Source organism: Conger conger, chromosome 10 (genome assembly GCF_963514075.1).
Source record: "Conger conger chromosome 10, fConCon1.1, whole genome shotgun sequence".
Lineage (NCBI taxonomy): Eukaryota > Metazoa > Chordata > Actinopteri > Anguilliformes > Congridae > Conger > Conger conger.
The window spans coordinates 20,776,440-20,797,417 of record NC_083769.1 but is presented as its reverse complement, the minus strand read 5'-3'; the positions used below and the strand labels follow the sequence as shown (position 1 = coordinate 20,797,417).

At 43.5% G+C, this 20,978-nt stretch overlaps 1 protein-coding gene across 2 annotated transcripts; it reads right to left on the bottom strand.

Annotated features, from left to right (window-relative positions):
• Window positions 1–1,777: 1,777 nt before the first annotated feature.
• Window positions 1,778–20,660, bottom strand: LOC133138787 (NGFI-A-binding protein 2-like). Of its 2 annotated transcripts, XM_061257823.1 has the most exons (8): window positions 20,020–20,660; window positions 15,913–16,791; window positions 14,687–14,820; window positions 12,810–12,861; window positions 9,911–10,049; window positions 8,554–8,730; window positions 6,925–6,968; window positions 1,778–3,662 (listed from the first exon to the last, which is right to left on the bottom strand). In XM_061257823.1, exons 2-7 carry the CDS (start codon window positions 16,783–16,785, stop codon window positions 6,940–6,942), a joined length of 1,404 nt encoding a protein of 467 aa, XP_061113807.1. In that variant the 5' UTR covers window positions 16,786–16,791; window positions 20,020–20,660; the 3' UTR covers window positions 1,778–3,662; window positions 6,925–6,939. The 2 variants fall into 2 exon arrangements, with proteins under 2 accessions (XP_061113807.1, XP_061113806.1); XM_061257822.1 differs by lacking the exon at window positions 6,925–6,968.
• Between the last annotated feature and the right edge of the window lie 318 nt (window positions 20,661–20,978).

The following is a 20,978-nucleotide window of genomic DNA, read 5'->3' as shown; positions in this document are numbered from 1 at the left end:
TTTCCTGTGACACACAAACACTTGTATGGTAACTGTGATGTTTAAAATTCCCCCAAAAAGTCCCCCTGTGCAGTTAGGGGTCTTGTATAAGTCTTTCCATGGCACCTTCTGAGCTTTAATCCCTTCTCGGTCTCTTACCTTCTCTGCTTTTTCATTTTAACAAAGTAGAACATACAAAAAGATGCTGGACTCTCCCTCTACGCACCCTTTATTTAAAAAAATAACAACTTGGTCACAATTATTTCTGCAAGGCAGCTTGCCCTTCATGTACAATATTTTGTATGTACATTTTGTGTTATTTTACACACAAGCCGAAATTGCACATGCAGATGGATGACTCCTGTGACAAGCACACACCTTTTGACAAGTAATGTGAAAAGTACCACAAACTTGAAGTGTGTAATTGTAATATAAGCCAATCTGGTGTGCAGGAGGACTGAATCAGGCTAAGCTGATTACAGCTGTCAGCCCTTACAGCTCTCAATCAGCCCCAAATGCATTTAACAAGCCTGTGCAGCTCACATTTTTAGATGAGTCAAAGCTTACCCACCCTTAATGATAAGAAAAAGCCAAAGATTATTGCATGTAGAAGACTTAACATGATCACATTTTCTTACTGTAATCACTCATATCTCACAACACACCCACACGCAGGAACAGCAGGATATGCATATTAACGATTGACACCCACTAGGATTCCCAGATTCAAATTGAACCCCCCCCACCTCCCAAATTTATCACACTGCCCACCCCCTCAGTTCACAATATCAGATCATTCAGGTTAGGAATTCCTCTCATTGACACTAATAACTTGGGCAACAATATAAGATATGGACAGAGTGCTGCAGAACGTGAACAAGAAGAAGGTTGACTTCAATGAACCAGCAATAATACTGTAGCTACGTGGACAAGTGAAAGGCAGGCTTATGTCACAAATATGCTCATACTGTACAATACTAACCACATACTCATGCAGTGCCAGCCCAATGCCCGTACATTGGCAACACTATACAGCGCCAGTAATATGCTCATACATTGGCAACAGGTCATAATAGTGTTCATAGCAGGCTCACACAGTATTATGAACATGCTTCAACAACATGTTGCCATCATGACAGTTGGTTTGTTCTATATTCTAGCAGTCACTTCTGTCATATCAACCTTTTATTCCTTTTTTAAACCACTCGTGAAAAATGTTGAGAGCGGAGAAAGCTGTGTGTCCCGTCTGTGATGCACTTCCGAGATCCTGAGCCCAGTCAGCGCCACTCTCTATATTTAGCCCCCGGGCTGTGGGAAGGGAGGGTCTGTGCGTCTGTGCAGTCCCAGGAAGAGTGGGAGTGTGGGGGCGTGTAAACGACGTCAGGAGGAGTGAGTCACTGTGACTCAGACTACCTCTCGCAGGGATTACTAGCATATAAAGGAGGGGGAACAAAACACCTTTTTTGGGTGGGGTGGGGGGTGGGGGTCTAATTAAGGTATTTCTGTTCCGCTATACATTGTTTTACTTCAATACAATATCTGGTTGATGAGATAAAGCGCACACACAGACACATTTCAGTCACATCCACTTGCAAAAAGAGGACAAAGCTTATCTCATGATGATTGAATAAAAAGGGAACTGTTTCACTTCAGTTAGGTTAGCTGATAGCTAAGGGCAGGAGGAATGATACATTTCTCTGAATTGTCTGAACGGCCCAATGTTTGTATTTTTGTCATTTGAGGATTGTGGAATCTACATGTCAACATTGCTATGTATACACAAATCACAACAATCATGTAAACAATAAAATAAACCTTTATTGAAAATTAAAAATTAACAAAATAAATAATCTACTGTACAACATAAAATCAAGAGGTTGTCTAAAACTTGCGAGCAAGAAGGAACTAGGTCTACACACGGATATGGGATTACAAGTCTTGACCACAATGTGGCGCTGTGGTACAGATGTAACAGCCGTTTCTTATCTTCCACCGTTTCCACTCCTGTCAAGGTATTACCGCTGACTTGTCCAAAGTAGATATTTTGCACAGTCACAGTCACACTTCCGAACTATATTGAAGAGGTATTTGGAGAAGCATTAACTGTTCCTCTGTTATGTTATCTGAAAGCATTGAAAAATGCGTCTCAAAGGTTAACGGTGAAAGAATTACAGCATGCACACAGTATCAGCATTGAAACATTAAACATAAATGTATACGCCCGAGGCGCGATTCCATTAGAACAAGCCGACAACAGGCGACAGTCAGACTACAAAGTCAAACCCAAAGGCGTAGTGTTAAAAAAGACACGGGAAACAAAAACTTAAACCTGAGAAGTCTGTGGCTTATACCATACAGTCGATCAACACGGGCGGCTCCGTTAGGGCGTTAGCCACCGCCGCCCCCCCCCCCCCTTCCCGCTTTTAGATGAGTCGGTGGCCTTCCTACTGCCGTCAGATAGGAGAAGATTTTAACCGTACTACTGTTTATAAACCATCACACGTTGGTAACTTACATGTTTGCGTCATCGCAAATAAGAATTTGTTAAGTTTTAGTTTGAATTATTATTAAATAGAGAAGTAGGCACATCTCTGTGAACAAAATGCACTCATACTGGTAACCCTCCGCCTCTCCTTCAAATTACTTCATTGTGGATTATTTTACTCCAACGACCAGTCGGTCAAACTGAAGTAACAAAAATATCAATGAGAATTCCATATTTTCTGTCCTAGGTGGTCTTCCTCTTAACCTAAGAGATGTGATATAGAAGCAAGAATGCACAAGGCTGCAGCTGAAGGCTCAGGGCTGAAAGCTCAATGGAAGGCAGTCAGACATTCAGTCCACCCACAGACAAACTGAGTAGAAAGGCCTAGACTTGCCCACAGGGCTACAACTACCACAGGTCAGACTCTAAATCAGTTGCATAATTTCTACAATGGTACTACAAAACGAACGGTAAAAAATACAATGTCCTGAATTCAGGTCCAATCCCAGTATGTTACTGTCACAACTACTGAGCGACTTCCTCCTGCACATTGTGATCTGAGCAGGTGCAGTCATTTCCCTGGGTTGTTTTATCGCCAACACCCCCCCACCTCATTTTTCATTACAGTTTCCTCCAGGCCCCCACAGGGAAATTACATTCCACATTAGACACTAAACACAGACAAATAAATAGCACCAAATAAAACAATAAAGATTTATGACTAGTAAAACTCCACAGAGGCAGACTCACACAGCCCACCACGCAACAGACTGCCTGATCAGTGATACTGCCCGTCTGTTATGGGTTTGTTTCTGGGTTTTGGCAGAAAGAGTTGACATGTTATTGCTGGATGGGAGGTTATTGAAGGGGGGGTGCTGATTGGCGGGTATGTGAGGGGCATTAGGGGTAAGTGCGCTGTTGATGGGGTGGGATATGCGGGGTAAAAGGGGACAATATGTTGTGGAGGGGATAAGATGTGAGGGGTAAAAGAGGTTAATATGTATCTGATGCCAGGGGGAATGTCAGGGGTATTAGGGGTACATATGTTGCAGATGGGGTGGGATGTCATGGGTATTAGGGGCTTAGACAGATGTCATGTGACAGGATTGCTTTTATTTTCCACTGTTATCCGAATCGTCTTTGGTGCTGCACGAGCTGCTTCGTCTTCGGGGCCTGGCTGAAGTTTTCTCTTCGTTCTCTGTAAAGAGACAGACAGAGCCGACCTTTAACCCTCTGTCTCACGTAGGCATCTGAACAGCTCACAGGGTGAACATAGGTGAAGAACATCTGACATATGAGTAAACTCATAACTGTTCTCTCTGACCCTGAGACAACCCACTCCTCCAAAGGGCAGTATCCTTTCATTGCACCACAATACAGCATAATGCATTCAGCAGACTTACCCTGCTTTTACATTGAATTTTTAAAAATTAATTTATACAGCTACATATTGTATGCACTGAAGTACATAGTCCCCTCCAAAATATTGCCACTGCAAGGTCAATTCCTTTGTTTTGGCTATAAACTAAATACCATTGAGTTTGAGGTCCTGTTTGAGGCCCTAGATGTGTCCTGTTAAGATTGATTTGTTAAGCAAATAATAGTTCTGAATGTTAACTCTTGGTTTTAGCCTTGGGGTTTGCCTGTGAAGACTACATTTGTATTAGAAAATTAGCCATTTTGAGGCTTAGAAAAGAGGGGAAATCGCCATTGCACAATCATGCTTGGAAAAATAAATAAATCGTTGGTGTACTGAGCAACAGACATCAAACAGGTCAACCAAGGAAAACAACAGCAGTTGATGACAGAAACATTGTGAGAGCTGTGAAGAAAACCCCCAAAAAACATCAGTCAGTGACATCACAAACAATCTCCACAGGGCAGGGGTAAACAAACACCAACAGAAAAAGGCTGCAGTAAAAGCCTGTAAAAGCATCACAATAGAAGAATGCAACAATGGATCAATGCAGTTTTTGCAAGCAAGGGATATGCTACCAAATATTAAGTGTTATTTACTTTCATTTACATTAATTCTCTCTGTTTCAATATTTTTGCTCACCTAAAAATTGGGTGGTCTGATACCAAAGGTGCTATGTTCTAAGTAGTTTAACACAACTACCTGTAAATACCAGAAAATAATAGCAGAAATTCTGAACTCTTGTCTCGTGTTCATCTTTTTATCTCAAATGTATTCAGTGTATAGCAAAAACACCTTTGGAGTGGACTGTAAGTATATAGAGATGAGGTATCTTGCTCAAGGGTACAATGGCAGTGTGCTACCTGGGAGAAGAACCTTTGAACATGCCTAGTTCCCTAACCATTATGAGCTACAACACTGCCACGCAATGTGTAGGAAGCACATACACACACATGCACATACACAAGCACATACACACACCCACACACACACAAGCACACACACACACACACACAAGTACATACACACAGCCGCACACACACAAGCACATACACACACATGCACACACACAAGCACATACACACACCCGCACACACACAAGCACATACATAGACAAGTACACACACAAGCACATAAATAGACAAGTACACACATACACACACATCAGGAGGAAGTGAGAGACTCGAACACAGGACTGGCACGACAGAAAAAAAGAAGACAACCAAAGGAAAGAGGGAGGGAGAGACGTCACGCAAAAAAAAAAGATTCTGGCGAAAGAACAAAAAAACAACAAAAAAAAAACGAAAAATGAAATGGCACAGGCACTCTGCCCACACACTTTATTTTTGCTCTGCTTTGCTCGAGTCAACGCGACTCCCCTCCCACCACCTCCCACTCACCAATCTCCTCCCTTCCTCGGTTTCACCCTCCCACTCCTTATCGCACGCATCTCAGCACACGCTGACGTACATGGGTGGGGGTAATTGAACGCCCCTTCACCACCCGTCTGCCCCCCTGCCTCTCTCTTTTCTTTCCCTCTCTTTCTGGCTCTCTCTCGGCTCCCCGGGCGGTAGGCCTGAATGAGCTCACACTGATGACGAGGAAGGAAAATACACACACGCCTTATAAGGGCATTCCACTTCCTTCCCCAACAGCAAGCAGAGAAATCACTCTCTAAAGCAACACGAAAAGGAAGAAGCTAATCTTATACAGCTTTATTAATTAGTTTGAGCGGAAATCGCTTTATTAATTAGTTTGACTAGCCATAGAATCAAAAAATACAGTTCTTCTTTGGAGGCCTTGCTTTTTATTAACCTATTGTATTTGCAGTCCTTGCATGCCAAAACTGTGCTATAGTTTTTAGACGTAGCTGCCCAATTTCACTGCTCCCAATAGGCACATGTTGCTCATACAGTATATTGTTAAGGTATTAAGCTATTTATAACTGTATAAACTATTTAAAAATGCAACTAGCGGAACTAGTGTGTATGCTTCATAATTTTGAAATGAACAACAGTAACTTTGATAACTTTGATAACTGTTCTAAGCTGAACACCTACTAGCACTAACTACTACTACTACTGCTACTACAGTAAATTCATGAATAAATAAATAAATGAATAAGTTAGAAAGCTATCCTTGTATTTATCATCTTGATGACCAACATTTACTAGGCTATGTGACAGATGTTCAGATATAATGATACTGCAGTCCACAGATATAATGCCACTCTGGTGATAATATAATTAGATGTGTACAGGTAGGTAGATGTGTATTAGGATACTACAGTAGGCTTATGCGCAAATGTTAATGCAATAGTGCTATTGAGGTAGAATGATATTGCTGTACAGCTATAACTATAGAGTCTAGTTATTAAACAGACATTTTGGTTGTCAATAATTTCTGCCCAACAACCCCATGGGGACATACAGTGGGGTCCAAAAGTCCACTAGTGAAAATGTTCCTAGTTTGAATTCTAATTTAGTAAAAACTTTTTAATTACTAATTATATTATCAGCATAACAATTTGTCTGAAAAGTTGAATCTTTGAAAAAATTACATTAATTTCAGAATTTCTTAGTATTTGGTACGTCTACCTTTTTCTCAAGCTGTGCACTCAACGTGCACTCAAGCTGGCATGGACTGGCATATTTGCGCAAAACCTAATGATTCATGTGATCCCAGTATTATTTGACAATGTTCCAAAGAGCATCTTGTGATGTTACTGAATGCTTGGCTTTTGTCAGTCTTCAAGTGCCCCCATAAATGGTCAATGGGGTTGATTGTGGATTGTGCAGCACTCCTTGCTCTTCTTTGGTCTTTGAGTAGTTCTTGCAAAGCTTTGAAGTGACTTTCATTTGTTTTCATTTTTTTCAAAATCCTAAAACTTTCTGTTTATTTCCAGGATACATGGAATACACTGCCCCAGATTTTCAATGTGGTCTCAGACCTTTTGGACCCCACTGAACTTTTGACTTAGTAACATTTCTGAAGACCACCAATGGTGGCTGGTGCGCTGGACCAGAGGAGGCAGAAAACGTACCTTTAAATCGGAAATTTACTTGCAACCTGTTTCCACGTAGTAACCTGGATCAACAATCAAGTGATTAATTCATAGTGTAATCAACAGCAGGAGGAATAGTTCACTATTTTCAGTTTCAGTTATTGCATACATTTTTCTTTGCATCTTGAAATTGATGCTGATGCCTCCACTGTTCCAGCTCACTCACTTTAGTCTAACCTAACTTTAGCCAAGCTAAACTTGCACACATCCAATAAAAATAACACTCTGCACACTGTGAACTTAAAAGCACAGTGTTAGCTAACAAAAAGCATTTTGTTCTCTGAATTGCCATGCGAGTACACAGCCAACATTAGCGAGCTAGCTAGTTAAAATGAGCTAACATTATGCTGTAGATGAAGGTGAGGTTTTAGACTCTTCCAAAAGCATAGGTACATGCAGTATGTACACAAACCAGACCTGGGTCCAATACGTAATTGTTTTGGATTCAAATACTTTTACTGAGCATGTGGGTGTAACTTAACCTGTAGCGTAGTGGGTAAGGTACATGACTGGGACCCACAAGGTCGGTTGTTCGATCCCCGATGTAGCCAAAATAAGATCCGCACAGCCGTTGGGCCCTTGAGCAAAGCCCTTAACCCTGCATTGCTCCAGGGGAGGATTGTCTCCTGCTTAGTCTAATCAAGTGTACGTCGCTTTGGATCTGCCAAATGCCATTAATGTAATGTAATGTCTAGTGTACTAGTAGCTATGACATACTCCCACCTTCTGGTCCTCTTTGTCAGCTTAACTGCAATTATTTTTCTTAAAAGATAAATATTTATCAAATGTGTCTTTTCATAACAGTGAGTACATTTTTACATCATCACGTGTGCACGCCCTGTTCATTTCTCACCTCGATTACTGTCACTGTGATTTTATTAAACAGAATTCTGCTCTTATTTTTTTCTCCTCTTTCTTCCACTCATGCAGCCTTGTTGCTCTTCACCTGTCATTGGCTTCTTCTTGCCATTTATTTCTTTTGTAAGTTGTTTGGGCTTACCGCTGTGTTAACCGCTCTGGTCTGTCTTATATCAAGTCTATGATTTCTTTCTTCTCACTCTCACTCACTCCCACTCCTTCTCACCTCTAGCAATCATGTTCTCCAGGCTGACTAACTCCTAACTCTCAATCTTTCTCTTTAGCTCTGCAATCTAGCTCTTAAGTGGCGCATTGACTGACAATATAATAGTCTCACATAGTCACATAGTTTTCATAGAACAATGGTTCTCAACCATGGTCCTGGAGTATCCTGTTGAAACTGGCTGATTAATTAATTGTCAAAGTTCCACATTTCTTTGTAAACATAGTTCAAGTTGGGCTGATTCGCTTAATTTTTTTAAACTCTTCATTTCCTGAAAATGGTTTTGTTTCAAATGACCAGGTCTCCACATGTTCCAACATTTATGACCTCATTGATTTCAGTTGTACTGTAGGTTTATAGGAAATTACATCTTAATATCATTCGGTTGTAACAGCTTCTTTTAGGTACTGTTTGATGTACATATTACTTTTGTCTATCACATATTCCTATCACTATGTATCACTTTGAATTGGTGCCTCTATTAAATGGGTCAATAATACAAGTATTATGAATGTTCACCATTTTACCTGCAGACTGAGCTCTTAGGCTGGGTTTGCCCACATGGTCATGTGACACGAGCCTAGCCAATCGCAGTCCTTCGTCCATTAGTGTCTGCTGCATGAGGTTACGACTCCAGGTGGCGGGGGCAGAGGCTTCAGTAGTGGGACATGGGGAGGAAGAGTGGCTAGACTGTGAACCCACACCTGTTAGTACAAACAGCAGAACCACATCTATCAATATAGACCAGCACAGACACACATCTATCAATACAGACCAGCACAGACACACATCTGTTAATATAGACCAGCCCAGACACACATCTGTTAATATAGACCAGCCCAGACACACATCTGTTAATACAGACCAGCCCAGACACACATCTGTTAATACAGACCAGCCCAGACACACATCTGTTAATACAGACCTGCACATAAACACATCTGTTAATACAGACCAGCATAGACACACATCTGTTAATACAAACCAGCATAGACACACATCTGTCAAAATAGACCAGCACAGACACACATATATTAATACAGACCAGCCCAGACACATATCTATCAATATAGACCAGCACAGAAACACATCTATCAATACAGACCAGCACAGAAACACATCTATCAATATAGACCAGTACACTTATTGTAAGCATACAAAACAACCATTATTGTACCCAGAAGAAAGCACATAACACACAGTAACGCTGTCAATGAAGCAGAACTACAGCTTTCATAAGACATTCATAAGCACTGTACAAACATTCATAAACAACAGATCATCCCAGGGAATGATGCATCTGATGTGTAATCGTAACGCAGCTAGCGGTGTGTGATGTCACCTGGCACTTGTTCAGAAATGTTTATGAATTTGTTGAGTAGTGTTTAAAACAGCATGCCTATTTGTAAATGAACCTGTAGTTTATTTTATTGGAATTGTGTTTGGAGAATCATGTAAATAACTATTGTACGGCAGTTTTTCCTGGACAAAATGAAAAATACAGTACATCATCCTCATTCATCACTGAGAATAGAGTGAGCCAAATGGTGCATGACTGATATATTTAGTGGTGTTGCTGCCACATTTCTGTTTGCCTCAGTATGGGCTGGCTCCATGCCCAGGTAACTAAGTCTTGGTATTTGGGTCAATGTGCTCCTGATGAAAGCAGTAAATTGCCATGACAAATTTACACTTTGAACTGTCTCTGTCTCGTCTCTGTCTTTACCGAACAGAACACGGGTTTGCCAAACAACAACAAAAGAGTGGCACTCAATAAAAAAGAACAGTGTTCTGAATGAGAAATTAATTGAAGATAATGACTTTAAAGTAAATACATGAATAATGAACAAATTAAGAACAAAATTTGCACTGGAGACAGGTCACCTTGAGTCAAACCATCCAGGCTCTCTCCAGACAGGCTGTCTTCGTCTCCCCCTGATCTCTCCTGGGGGCCCCCCTCGGACCCTGCAGCCGACCCTTCTGCTATGTCATGGGATGAGGAAACGCACTCTGACGCAATTACCTGCAGCACAGGGACGCCACAGATACCATCATCCACAGCACATACACCATACACAGGGACTATCATCCACAGCACATACACCATACACAAGAACACCATCATTCACTGCCATCCACAGCACATACACCATACACAAGGACATTATAATCCACAGCACATACACCATACACAGGGATTATCATCCACAGCACATACACCATACACAGGGACATTATAATCCACAGCACATACACCATACACAGGGATTATCATCCACAGCACATACACCATACACAGGGACTATCATCCACAGCACATACACCATACACAAGGACATCATCATCCACAGCACATACACCATACACAGGGACATTATCATCCACACACATACACCATACACAAGGACACCATCATCCACAGCACATACACCAAGGGGCGACATGGCTCAGGCAGTAAGAGCAGTCGTCTGGCAGTCGGAGGGTTGCCGGTTCGATCCCCCACCCAGGCTGTGTCGAAGTGTCCCTGAGCAAGACACCCAACCCCCAAATGCTCCTGACGAGCTGGTCGGGGCCTTGCATGGCAGCCAATCGCCGTCAGTGTGTGAGTGTGTGTATGAATGGGTGAATGGAGAAGCATCAATTGTACAGCGCTTTGGATAAAAGGCGCTATATAAATGCCTGCCATTTGCCATTTACCATTTACCATACACAGGGACCATATCATCCACAGCACATACACCATACACAGAGACACTGCCATCCACAGCACATACACCATACACAGGGACTATCATCCACAGCACATACACCATACACAGGGACTATCATCCACAGCACATACACCATACACAAGGACACCATCATCCACAGCACATACACCATACACAAGGACACCATCATCCACAGCACATACACCATACACGGGGACTATCATCCACAGCACATACACTATACACAAGGACACCATCATCCACAGCACATACACTATACACAGGGACATTATCGTCCACAGCACATACACCATACACAAGGACACCATCATCCACAGCACACACACCATACACAGGGACTATCATCCACAGCACATACACCATACACAAGGACACCATCATCCACAGCACATACACCATACACAGGGACTATCATCCACAGCACATACACCATACACAAGGACACCATCATCCACAGCACATACACCATACACAAGGACACCATCATCCACAGCACATACACCATACACAGGGACTATCATCCACAGCACATACACCATACACAAGGACACCATCATCCACAGCACATACACCATACACAGGGACATTATCGTCCACAGCACATACACCATGTACAGGGACACCACATACCCCATCATCCACTGCCCATACACCATACACTGGGACACCATAATCCACAATCAACCACACCAAATACATTTCCACACAGGGACACCACTATGGATCATTCTTACCACATGGCCTTGAACCTGTCCATAGAACTATGGAACTATAGAAATATAGTTTTTTAAATCTCAGGTCAACGACAAAGTATATAAATACAGCTTTTTCCTTGTTTGCCAAAGATTATTAGCCACCAGGGACAAGAACATTGAAGGTTGTCAACAGAAAGAAGAGAAAGGTTGATTTGCAATATAAGTAGACAAGCTCTCACACCAGAAAAAAATTGATTGTCACTGGTAGGCTTACTTGTAATGCATTCTGTCAAAAACAGTAACTCCTCCCATTCAAGCTAACCAGTGAGCTGAAAAATCCCAAGGGCCAGTTTTACCAAGTGTAAAGTCCAAACTAGCAAGCTACAAGGTATCTTACAACAAAATCAGCTAATAACTGATTGAAACTGACTGGAAAATATGCAGGAAATATGTTTTACTGTTCATGAGTGACAGTGTGATTGCACCTGCTGAGGGTAGGTAAGCTATAGGACTGTTAGCTAGTTACATTTTAGCTAATTTCCGTTGTGTGCTTTAACGTCAGTGATGCATAAATCAAGAGTATTAGTAGCATTTAAAGTTATAGCTAACGAGGCTACGTTTGAACTGAAGTACAGCTGGTGCAACCCAGGCCTACGGTGGGTACGCAGAGGGTTGCTGTAGCAGTGAAGATCTTAGATCTTTGTTTTCTTCTGTTACAGGTCAACCATCCAACCTTTATATGAAAACTGATATTGACTGGGCACCATCATAATATTTTTTATGGATGCCATATCATCTAGGCCTTGTTTAACCCCTGTGTTTTACCACAAAAATAAATTGGCTGCTATGAGTCGCCTATGGCTGCTTGTCCTCCCATATGTCATTGTCAAGGAAATTGACCGGTGATTAAGAACAATCCATACATCATGCACGGACAGCACATGTACCATCATCCACACCCTATACACCATACACATGGACACCAAATTCACCATCATCCACAGAAAATACACTACACACAGGGACACCACATACACTATCATCCACAGCCAAGAATTCTCTACCTACATCACTTTGTTACAATAACTATAACAATAACTTTTTATTCAAAAATGTTATTTTCTACGCACAAGGGATGGTTTCATTAATATAACCATCCAGTCAGGATGTATTTGCTAGAATAATAGTTCCATGACAGTGTAATACAACTGGTCCAATTAAGTGATTATTGGTGGTAACAATGCAATACGGAAAGATTCCCATGCAATATGGAAATAAATCATGAAAATATATTCTGTGGTCCTGCCTAATTCTCCATGTATTCCTGCTTGTTTACATTGAAAATAATGGACTCACTTCTTGTTTGATTCTTTTCTGTGGTAGTACGGCGCCGTCATCTGCATTTGCTCTGTAAAAAGAGAGCAAGAATGATGCCCAAATTTACAATACATGGCAAGAACAAGATATTAAAAACAAACCATCAATGACAAATATGAGTCTTAACAGACTCAAAGCATTTGTTGTGAGAAAACATTTTTTTTTAATTGAGTACAAATCCAGATTCACACAATCTGAACAAAACTGAGTGAGTATATGCTGGCACAATTAATCATTTGGTTTAATTAATCAAATTCAACATTCAACCATTACATTTTTCTGACTGCTGTATTCATGTTTCACTGGTAAACAAACTGCTCAGTGGATAAACGAGCTGTTCTCATGGCGGTAAAGGTGCTGTTCACATGGCGGTAAAGGTGCTGTTCACATGGCAGTAAACGTGCTGTTCACATGGCAATCAACGTGCTGTTCACATGGCGGTAAACGTGCTGTTCACATGGTGATCAACGTGCTGTTCACATGGCGGTAAAGGTGCTGTTCACATGGCGGTAAACGTGCTGTTCACATGGCGGTAAACGTGCTGTTCACATGGCGGTAAACGTGCTGTTCACATGGCGGTAAACGTGCTGTTCACATGGCGATCAACGTGCTGTTCACATGGTGATCAACGTGCTGTTCACATGGCGGTAAAGGTGCTGTTCACATGGCGGTAAACATGCTGTTCACATGGCGGTAAACGTGCTGTTCACATGGCGGTAAACGTGCTGTTCACATGGTGATCAACGTGTTGTTCACATGGCGGTAAATGTGCTGTTCACATGGCGGTAAACGTGCTGTTCACATGGCGGTAAACGTGCTGTTCACATGGCGATCAACGTGCTGTTCACATGGCGGGAAATGTGCTGTTCACACGGCGGTAAAGTTGCTGTTCACATGGCGGTAAAGGTGCTGTTCACATGGTGGTAAAGGTGCTGTTCACATGGCGGTAAAGGTGCTGTTCACATGGCGGGAAACGTGCTGTTCACATGGCGGTAAACGTGCTGCTCACATGGCGGGAAACGTGCTGCTGTTCACCTGGCGGTAAAGGTGCTGTTCACATGGCGGTAAACATGTTGCTCACATGGCGGTAAAGGTGCTGTTCACATGGCGGGAAACGTGCTGTTCACATGGCGGTAAACATGCTGCTCACATGGTGGTAAAGGTGCTGTTCACAAGGCGGGAAACATGCTGTTCACATGGCGGTAAAGGTGCTGTTCACATGGCGGTAAAGGTGCTGTTCACATGGCGGTAAAGGTGCTGTTCACATGGCGGTAAACGTGTTGTTCATGTGGTGATAAATGTTCTGTTCACATGGCGATAAATGTGTTGTTCTACACTCATTCTGTCTCGAGAGGCCGGCAGAGGCAATAAGGGAAAACAATTAACACAGAGAGCCACGTTTCCAATGGTCTAGACGAAATTCAATAATAGGCTGGAGATAAATAATTGCATTTTACTTTAGTTCCAGTAAAGGTTTGTGTAAACCTCTGATGCAATAACTGTGTCTAAGTGGCAGAATGTTCTGTTTTGGAGCAGTTCTGGAGCAGTCTTTCCACAGTATGAGGAAATGGTCCTGTTTTTTGCGTAGGCTGTTTGTTTGGTGGAGATCACCATGTACAACATGACATCAGCAAGTGTAAAACGCAAAAGGCTTAAAAACTCAAGGCAACTCAAAGACACAAGGACATTAAGTCCCTGATGAAATCCAAGAGTTTAGCCCTTGCCTTTGAGAAAGAAGTATAAGCAAGAGTGTGTTTACTTTAGACAAAGTGCATTGCAGTTAGGTTGACTTGAGACCTATTACATCAACAGAGAAATGGAAGAGAGGCAGTCTCACGACATGGCCACACGCTGACCTGGCGTTCTTGAGCGTGGATGTGTAGGCGCACTCCCGGGCAACCTGCCTGGCCAATGAGAACAGCTCAACCCGCCTCAACAGCAGGGCGTTGTCCCGGATACAGAACTGGGCCGCCGCCTCATTGATTATCATCTGCACACAACAAAGGAGAAGTAGCGTGTGGATATTGCGGGAGATAAATGTCATTGCTTTAAATGCCATTTCCTTCTTATAAGAAAAAAAATTCATGGACCACTAAAATTAATGGAGCACATTCTGCATTCAAAATGTCAATACATATACCAACAGACAGTGTGTATCCGAGTATAAAACATCAGTATCACATATTCTTGAATGCATAAATTATGATCTAAATAACTGAATGCTGCACACCAGGCTGGTGTGTGGGAATAAAATCGACGCTAAACATACGACGGATGCACACACACACACACACACATACTGTACACACACACATTCACACACACCCTTCTTTGTTTCTTAAATGACTCCTTGTTCTTTGTGCATTGTACGCTCATCTGGAACGAGCCGCTTTGTGTCCATTGTGAATAGCAGCGCTGCACGCCACGCGAGTAGGTGTTTCTGCACCTGCCTGCGCCTCAGCGCTTTTAGTGAGAGTAATTGTGCTGGAGCGCGTTGGAACATGAAACCCTATCAGCACAAACGCACACACTCCCCCCCCCTCCATCCCCCGTGCTGAAACATACCACTCCGCTATAACCCTGGCAAAAGCAGTGCACTTCAGAGATAAAGGCGAGCTAGCCGCTTTCTGAGACGCAGCCAGTGTTTTCTAACTAGCTGTGTCAACACGGTGAATGTGGGTCTAAGCTTAAGGCAGCATTTCAGACATGCGCTTCAATGCCAAGAAGCAAGTCTCAAATTCACCACCACCGTCTGGGAATCTGACCAGTGTCTAGGCTAGGTTCCATGTCACTGGTGTGGCCTCTCACTGCTACTGTAAGCTGAAGCATGTAACGGCCAGTTTATAGTCCAGCAACAGAGTGTCGTGTGACTGAAATAGTAGAGGATTGTGAAAGTCGTATTGTCGCCCGATATAGACTGTGGTTGCTGTCCAAAGAAAACAGCCGCACTGGAGTCGCCCAGAGTATAAACCACACATCGGCAATTGCAGGGACACTGCCGCCGGACTGTAAACTGGCATTAACCGTCGTTCCGAGACCCTTTAGATCTCAGCACTCAGAGACTCCACACCCTCCCCCTCACCTCGTGGTGCGTGAGCTGCTTCCCCTCCCTCCTCTTGGAGTCGAAGCGTCCGTAGATGAGGCTGTACTTGCGGATCTCCTCCTCTTTGGAGGGGTCCTGGGGGTCCAGCTTGTAGATGTGTCCCACTGTCTTGGCCAGCTTCTTGTTGAGCTTCAGCAGGGCCCTCACCTCTCCCGGGTCCGCCCGGGGGACCGTGCGTAACAGACGCCCCACGCTCTCTCCCACCGCCCTGGCCGTGTCGCCATCCAGCCTGCCCCCAGGCCAGGCCAGCGCGGGCGTGGACGAGGAGGCAGAGGGGGAGGGAGTCGGGGGAGGGAGAGGGGGGCTGGGCTGGTCCTCGTCAGCCCCCGACCCTCCTCCGGCCGGCCGGTCTGGGTCTGGGCTCAGCCAGTGCGGGTCCATGGGGGACAGCTTGTCGCGGTAGAAGGGGTCGGGGGGTTGCGGGGAGGCCTGGGAGCAGGGGCTCTTGGGGCTGGCGCTCCTCAGGGGGGTGAGGGAGGCCCGTTCCTCCCTCTCGCAGGGGGACCCCGGCTGCCCGTTGCTCAGGGACTTCCTGGGGCCCGCCCCCCCGCCGGAGGCGTCTATCTTGAAGAGCGGGATGCTGTTGAGCGGCACGCTGGCCAGCGGCTGGTTGAAGAGGGCCGGGTTGGCGGCCCAGTCGCGCAGGGCCTTCTGCAGCCGCCGCACGTGCAGGGGCTTGGTCGCCATGCCGACCAGCGCCATGATCTCCAGGAACTCCTCCTCGCCGGCCTCGCACAGCTGCTGCACGTCGTCGCCGCCCTGCTGGATGAAGGTGTCGTAGTAGGCCAGCAGGTTGGCGCGCTGCAGCACGCGGTAAAGCTGCAGCTCCCCCAGCGTGCGTGGCAGCGACATGGCCGACTGTGGGGGGAGGGAAACAGCAGCAACAGTCAGGGGCCGGCGCTGACGACCACTACCAGCTCCCTGGGTCACACTACAAACAGAGGCTGGCTCAATCTACACCAGGGATACTCCATCTTTCCCAGGAAGGGCCAGTGTGGGTGCAGGCTTTTGCTCCAACCAAGCAGTTACACACCTGATTCAACCATTTGAGTCTTTGCTCAGGACCTTGATCAGAAGAATCAGGTGTGTAACTGCTTGGTTGGAACAAAAGCCTGCACCCACACACCGGCCCTTTCTGGGAAAGATGGAGTAACGCTGATGTGCACAATTCTAAAATAATGTACCGCAGGGGGCCCAAAGCCCTGGTCCAGGAGAGCTACAGGGTCTGTTAGGTTTCAGTTTCATCTTACAATCAGTAACCAGTTCAGAGCAAGAAACCAGATTGCATCAGTCAACTGTACAATCATTTGCCAGAAGAAATCAGCCAGAAGAAATTATTATTAGTAAGGTAAAGACCGAAAGTTACATTTCAACCAACAGCTGAGACAAAAAATTAAAAATGAGACTATGGTGTATGAGGGGCTTTTTGAGACGAGCTGGAAAAAAAAACTTGCAAATAAGTTTGCATATTTTAATCTCCCAGTGCTGAGACATGTAAGAAACAGAAACTTAATGTGAGGCATTGCCCTAGCCATTTTAGGTTCTTTTAGTCTCAAGTCAGCAAGCTTACAATAAAATACACTCAGTGAGAACTTTATGAGGTATTTATTAGATGTATTATTTATTGGTCTTCTGCTGCTGTAGCCGATTCACTTAGAGGTTTGAAGCATTGTGTGATAAGCATACCCTCCTCCTGAGAGTCCCTATTCTTAAAGCCTCACTGGTAACATTATCATAAAATGATCATACAGTACAGTCCGTACATATTTGGACTGTGACTCGATTTTTGTTTTTGTTTTGGCTCAATACTCCAGCACATTGGATTTGAAATTAAACATGAATATAAGTGCCGATTGTCAGCTCTGAGGGGTATTTAGATCCATATCAGGTGATGCTTTGCCAGGCCTGTACTGCAGCCATCTTTAGTTCCTATTTGTTTAAGGGGCGTTTTGCCTTCAGTCTTGTTTTCAGCAAGTGAAACACATGTTCAATTGGATTCAGGTCGGATGATTGACTTGACAGTCAAGAAGATTCAATTTTTTGGACCTGAAAAGATACAATGAGATTTCAGGTATTTGGTTGGATCTAAGCAAATATGATGTTTATGTACACTTCAGAATTTATCCTGCTGTTGTCAGCAGTCACATAATCAATGACAGTGAGCCAGTTCCAGTAGCTGCTGTACATGCCCAAGCCATAACACTACCTCCACCATTTTTCACAGATTGGGGGGGGGGGGGGGGGGTGCTTTGGGTCATGAGTAGTTCCTTTCTTTCTCCAAGCTCTCCTCTTTCCATCACTTTGGTACAGGTTAATACTCTTCTCATCTGTTCATAAGACTTTGTTCCAGAACTCTTTTTTATGTACTTTTTTTAGCAAACTCCTGGCCATTCTGCTGATCTCGAGGTTTACCAGTTGTTCGCATCTTGCAGTGAACCCTCTGAAGTTATACTGGTGTAGTCTTCTCTTTATGGCAGCCTTTGACACATTTGCCTATATCCTGGAGAGTGTTCTTGATCTGTTCAACAGTTGAAAAGGGTTTTTTCTTCACTGCTGAACATTTTGTCATCCATTACACTGATCTTCCATGGTCTACCAGTTTCCTTGCAAGTCCTGAGCTCACCAGTGCACTCTTGCTTCTTAACAATGATTTGTTGTGATTTATCCAACCCATGATAGCCTGTTTTACTGGCATTGACCATTCTGTGGCTCTCATGTTGAGAGAAAAAAGCAGCAGACTCCAAATGCAAGTACCACACCTGAATCAACTCTAGATCCTTAGTTAGCTTTATTGGGCATGAACTAATGATGCAACGACACATATTTTCCGTCAATTCTCCAATTACTTTTGGCTCACTAAAATGTATACAAAGAGCTGTAATTCCAACAGGGTTAATCTGATATGGATGTAAATACCCTCAAAGCTGACAATCTGCACTTCAATCTCATATCGTTTCATTTAAAATCTAATATGCTGGAGTAGAGAGCCAAAATAATACAAATTCTGTCACTGCCCAAAAACATAAGGACTGCACTGTATCTATCTACAACAAAGCATACAAGCATACAATTGTGAAATTGTCATTGGCTCATTCGTAATAGTAGGCTAGTACTGTAGGTAGTTGGCTAAAGCAGTTCCTGGAAATGTTCTGCTTCAATTGGTCAGTTTTTAACTCTTGGTATTTTTGAGACAATCCAAAAAAAAATTAATTGTATGCATGCGGGTTTCCACAAATGTACAATGTACGTACCACGTCCTTTTTTTTTACAATCATGAGACAAAGTAGCACATAACGCAAAATATGGATATATTTGCACAATATGGCATTTGAAAATACGGTAGTGAATCGAAAAGGATATTGATAGGCATAACAATGACAAATCTAAAATATCATTTCTAAATGTATCTTTTTTAAATATCGCACCCTTAACCTACAGATTAAATCACTCGATTCCAATTACGCAGGAAAAATGGGGCATCCGAAAGAAATCCATCTAACACAGAATTCGGTTAGTGGCACGTGGTGTAATTTCACACAAGGTAGGTTGGATAAGGCATGGATCATAAGAATTCACATTGATCTTTGGGACTAAAATGCAAAACCATTTCAACGAGTCTTGATTGCGTCCTAAGCGCGTGGTAATAAAAAGGGCAATAATACAATCGATGAGACTATATTCCATCCACAACTGATTGGGTGTATCTAGACTACTGAATAGAAGGCACTTGGAAGGTTCCTAGCTAGACCACAAAGGAATACAAACTGAACAGGCGAATCTTAGGTCTCTCAAATGTAACCAAGTCGAAGAAAGCAAGGTCATTTTCTCTTTTGTCTATCATAAACATATTAGAAGATGTCAGCCACAAGATCTAACCCAGACCCATGAGACAATTACAAACATGAATGAATATCGTTTTTTGTTTTTTTTCCATTATTATTTCGGTGCATGGAGTTAACAACAGCATGCATACATCGGGCCATGATTACGACAAAAGTCTGATCGAATTCCAAGTATTTCTGCATAGTACTACAAGTATATACATACACACACACACCCTAATCTCACATGCGCCTGTTTTCTTACCTCGTCCAAAACCGACAGGTCTGGCAGGTGTCGGGGAGATATGCTGGATATGTATCTTCAATGCCAAAATTATCGACCCACTTTTGCCGCGCTAGCGTGCAGTCCAGCTTTGGTCTACCCGCGCTCCGAGTACCTCCGTTGAAGTACCAGTTGAGACGCGCCGAACAACAGCGCAGAAATCTGAGAGAAGGCGAAGAGGGCTGTACCACTCTTATCCCTTTCAGTGTTCAGCTTTTCAGGTTGTCTCTGTGTTTCGGAATCCTAATTTGTTAGCTTGCTATCTCCCTAAACGGCACTGTCACTTGCTCCCCCTCCCTCTCCATTGACTTAAAAAACAGGTGTCGAGTCGTCGGTCCTGAGACGAAACTTGTGAAAAGTTTTGTTTAAGCAACGCCTGTTTTTTTCCGGAACTATTAGATGCTATCCTTTTGACCCTATGATGTCGAAATAAGTTTTCTATTTTGTAGCTGTTAAATAGGCTACATTTTATTTGTTATTGTTCTGTTATTGTATAGGCTAATCTAAACTCGATGTCTGAATTATACTGGCTAGTGTTCTTCCTCCTCAGACCGCATTGTTAATGACAGCCTTTTGCTGGGTGTGTGGGTGCGAGAGACCTGGGGGCGGATTGCAGCACGCCATCTGACCGAAAAAGAGCCTTCCTCTCCCGGATGGAGAGAAGGCTTTCTAAGTGGGGGCGTGCGAGGAGGGGGGCGATGGAAGGGGATTTACAGTTTGTTTTTTACATCTCATCCTAAAAAAAATACCTGATCTGTTCAATCGCTTTCTTGCTGAGCGCTGGTCGTAGAAATGCATTGAACAAGGAAAGAACACCAACCGATCCACGGGGCGCCTGTCATACCGACAATTTGACATCTTAATCGAATCCTCGACGCTTACTTTTCACGCGTATTTCCAGGTGACAAAAACTGCGTTTTCGTGGAATTCCTACTACAATT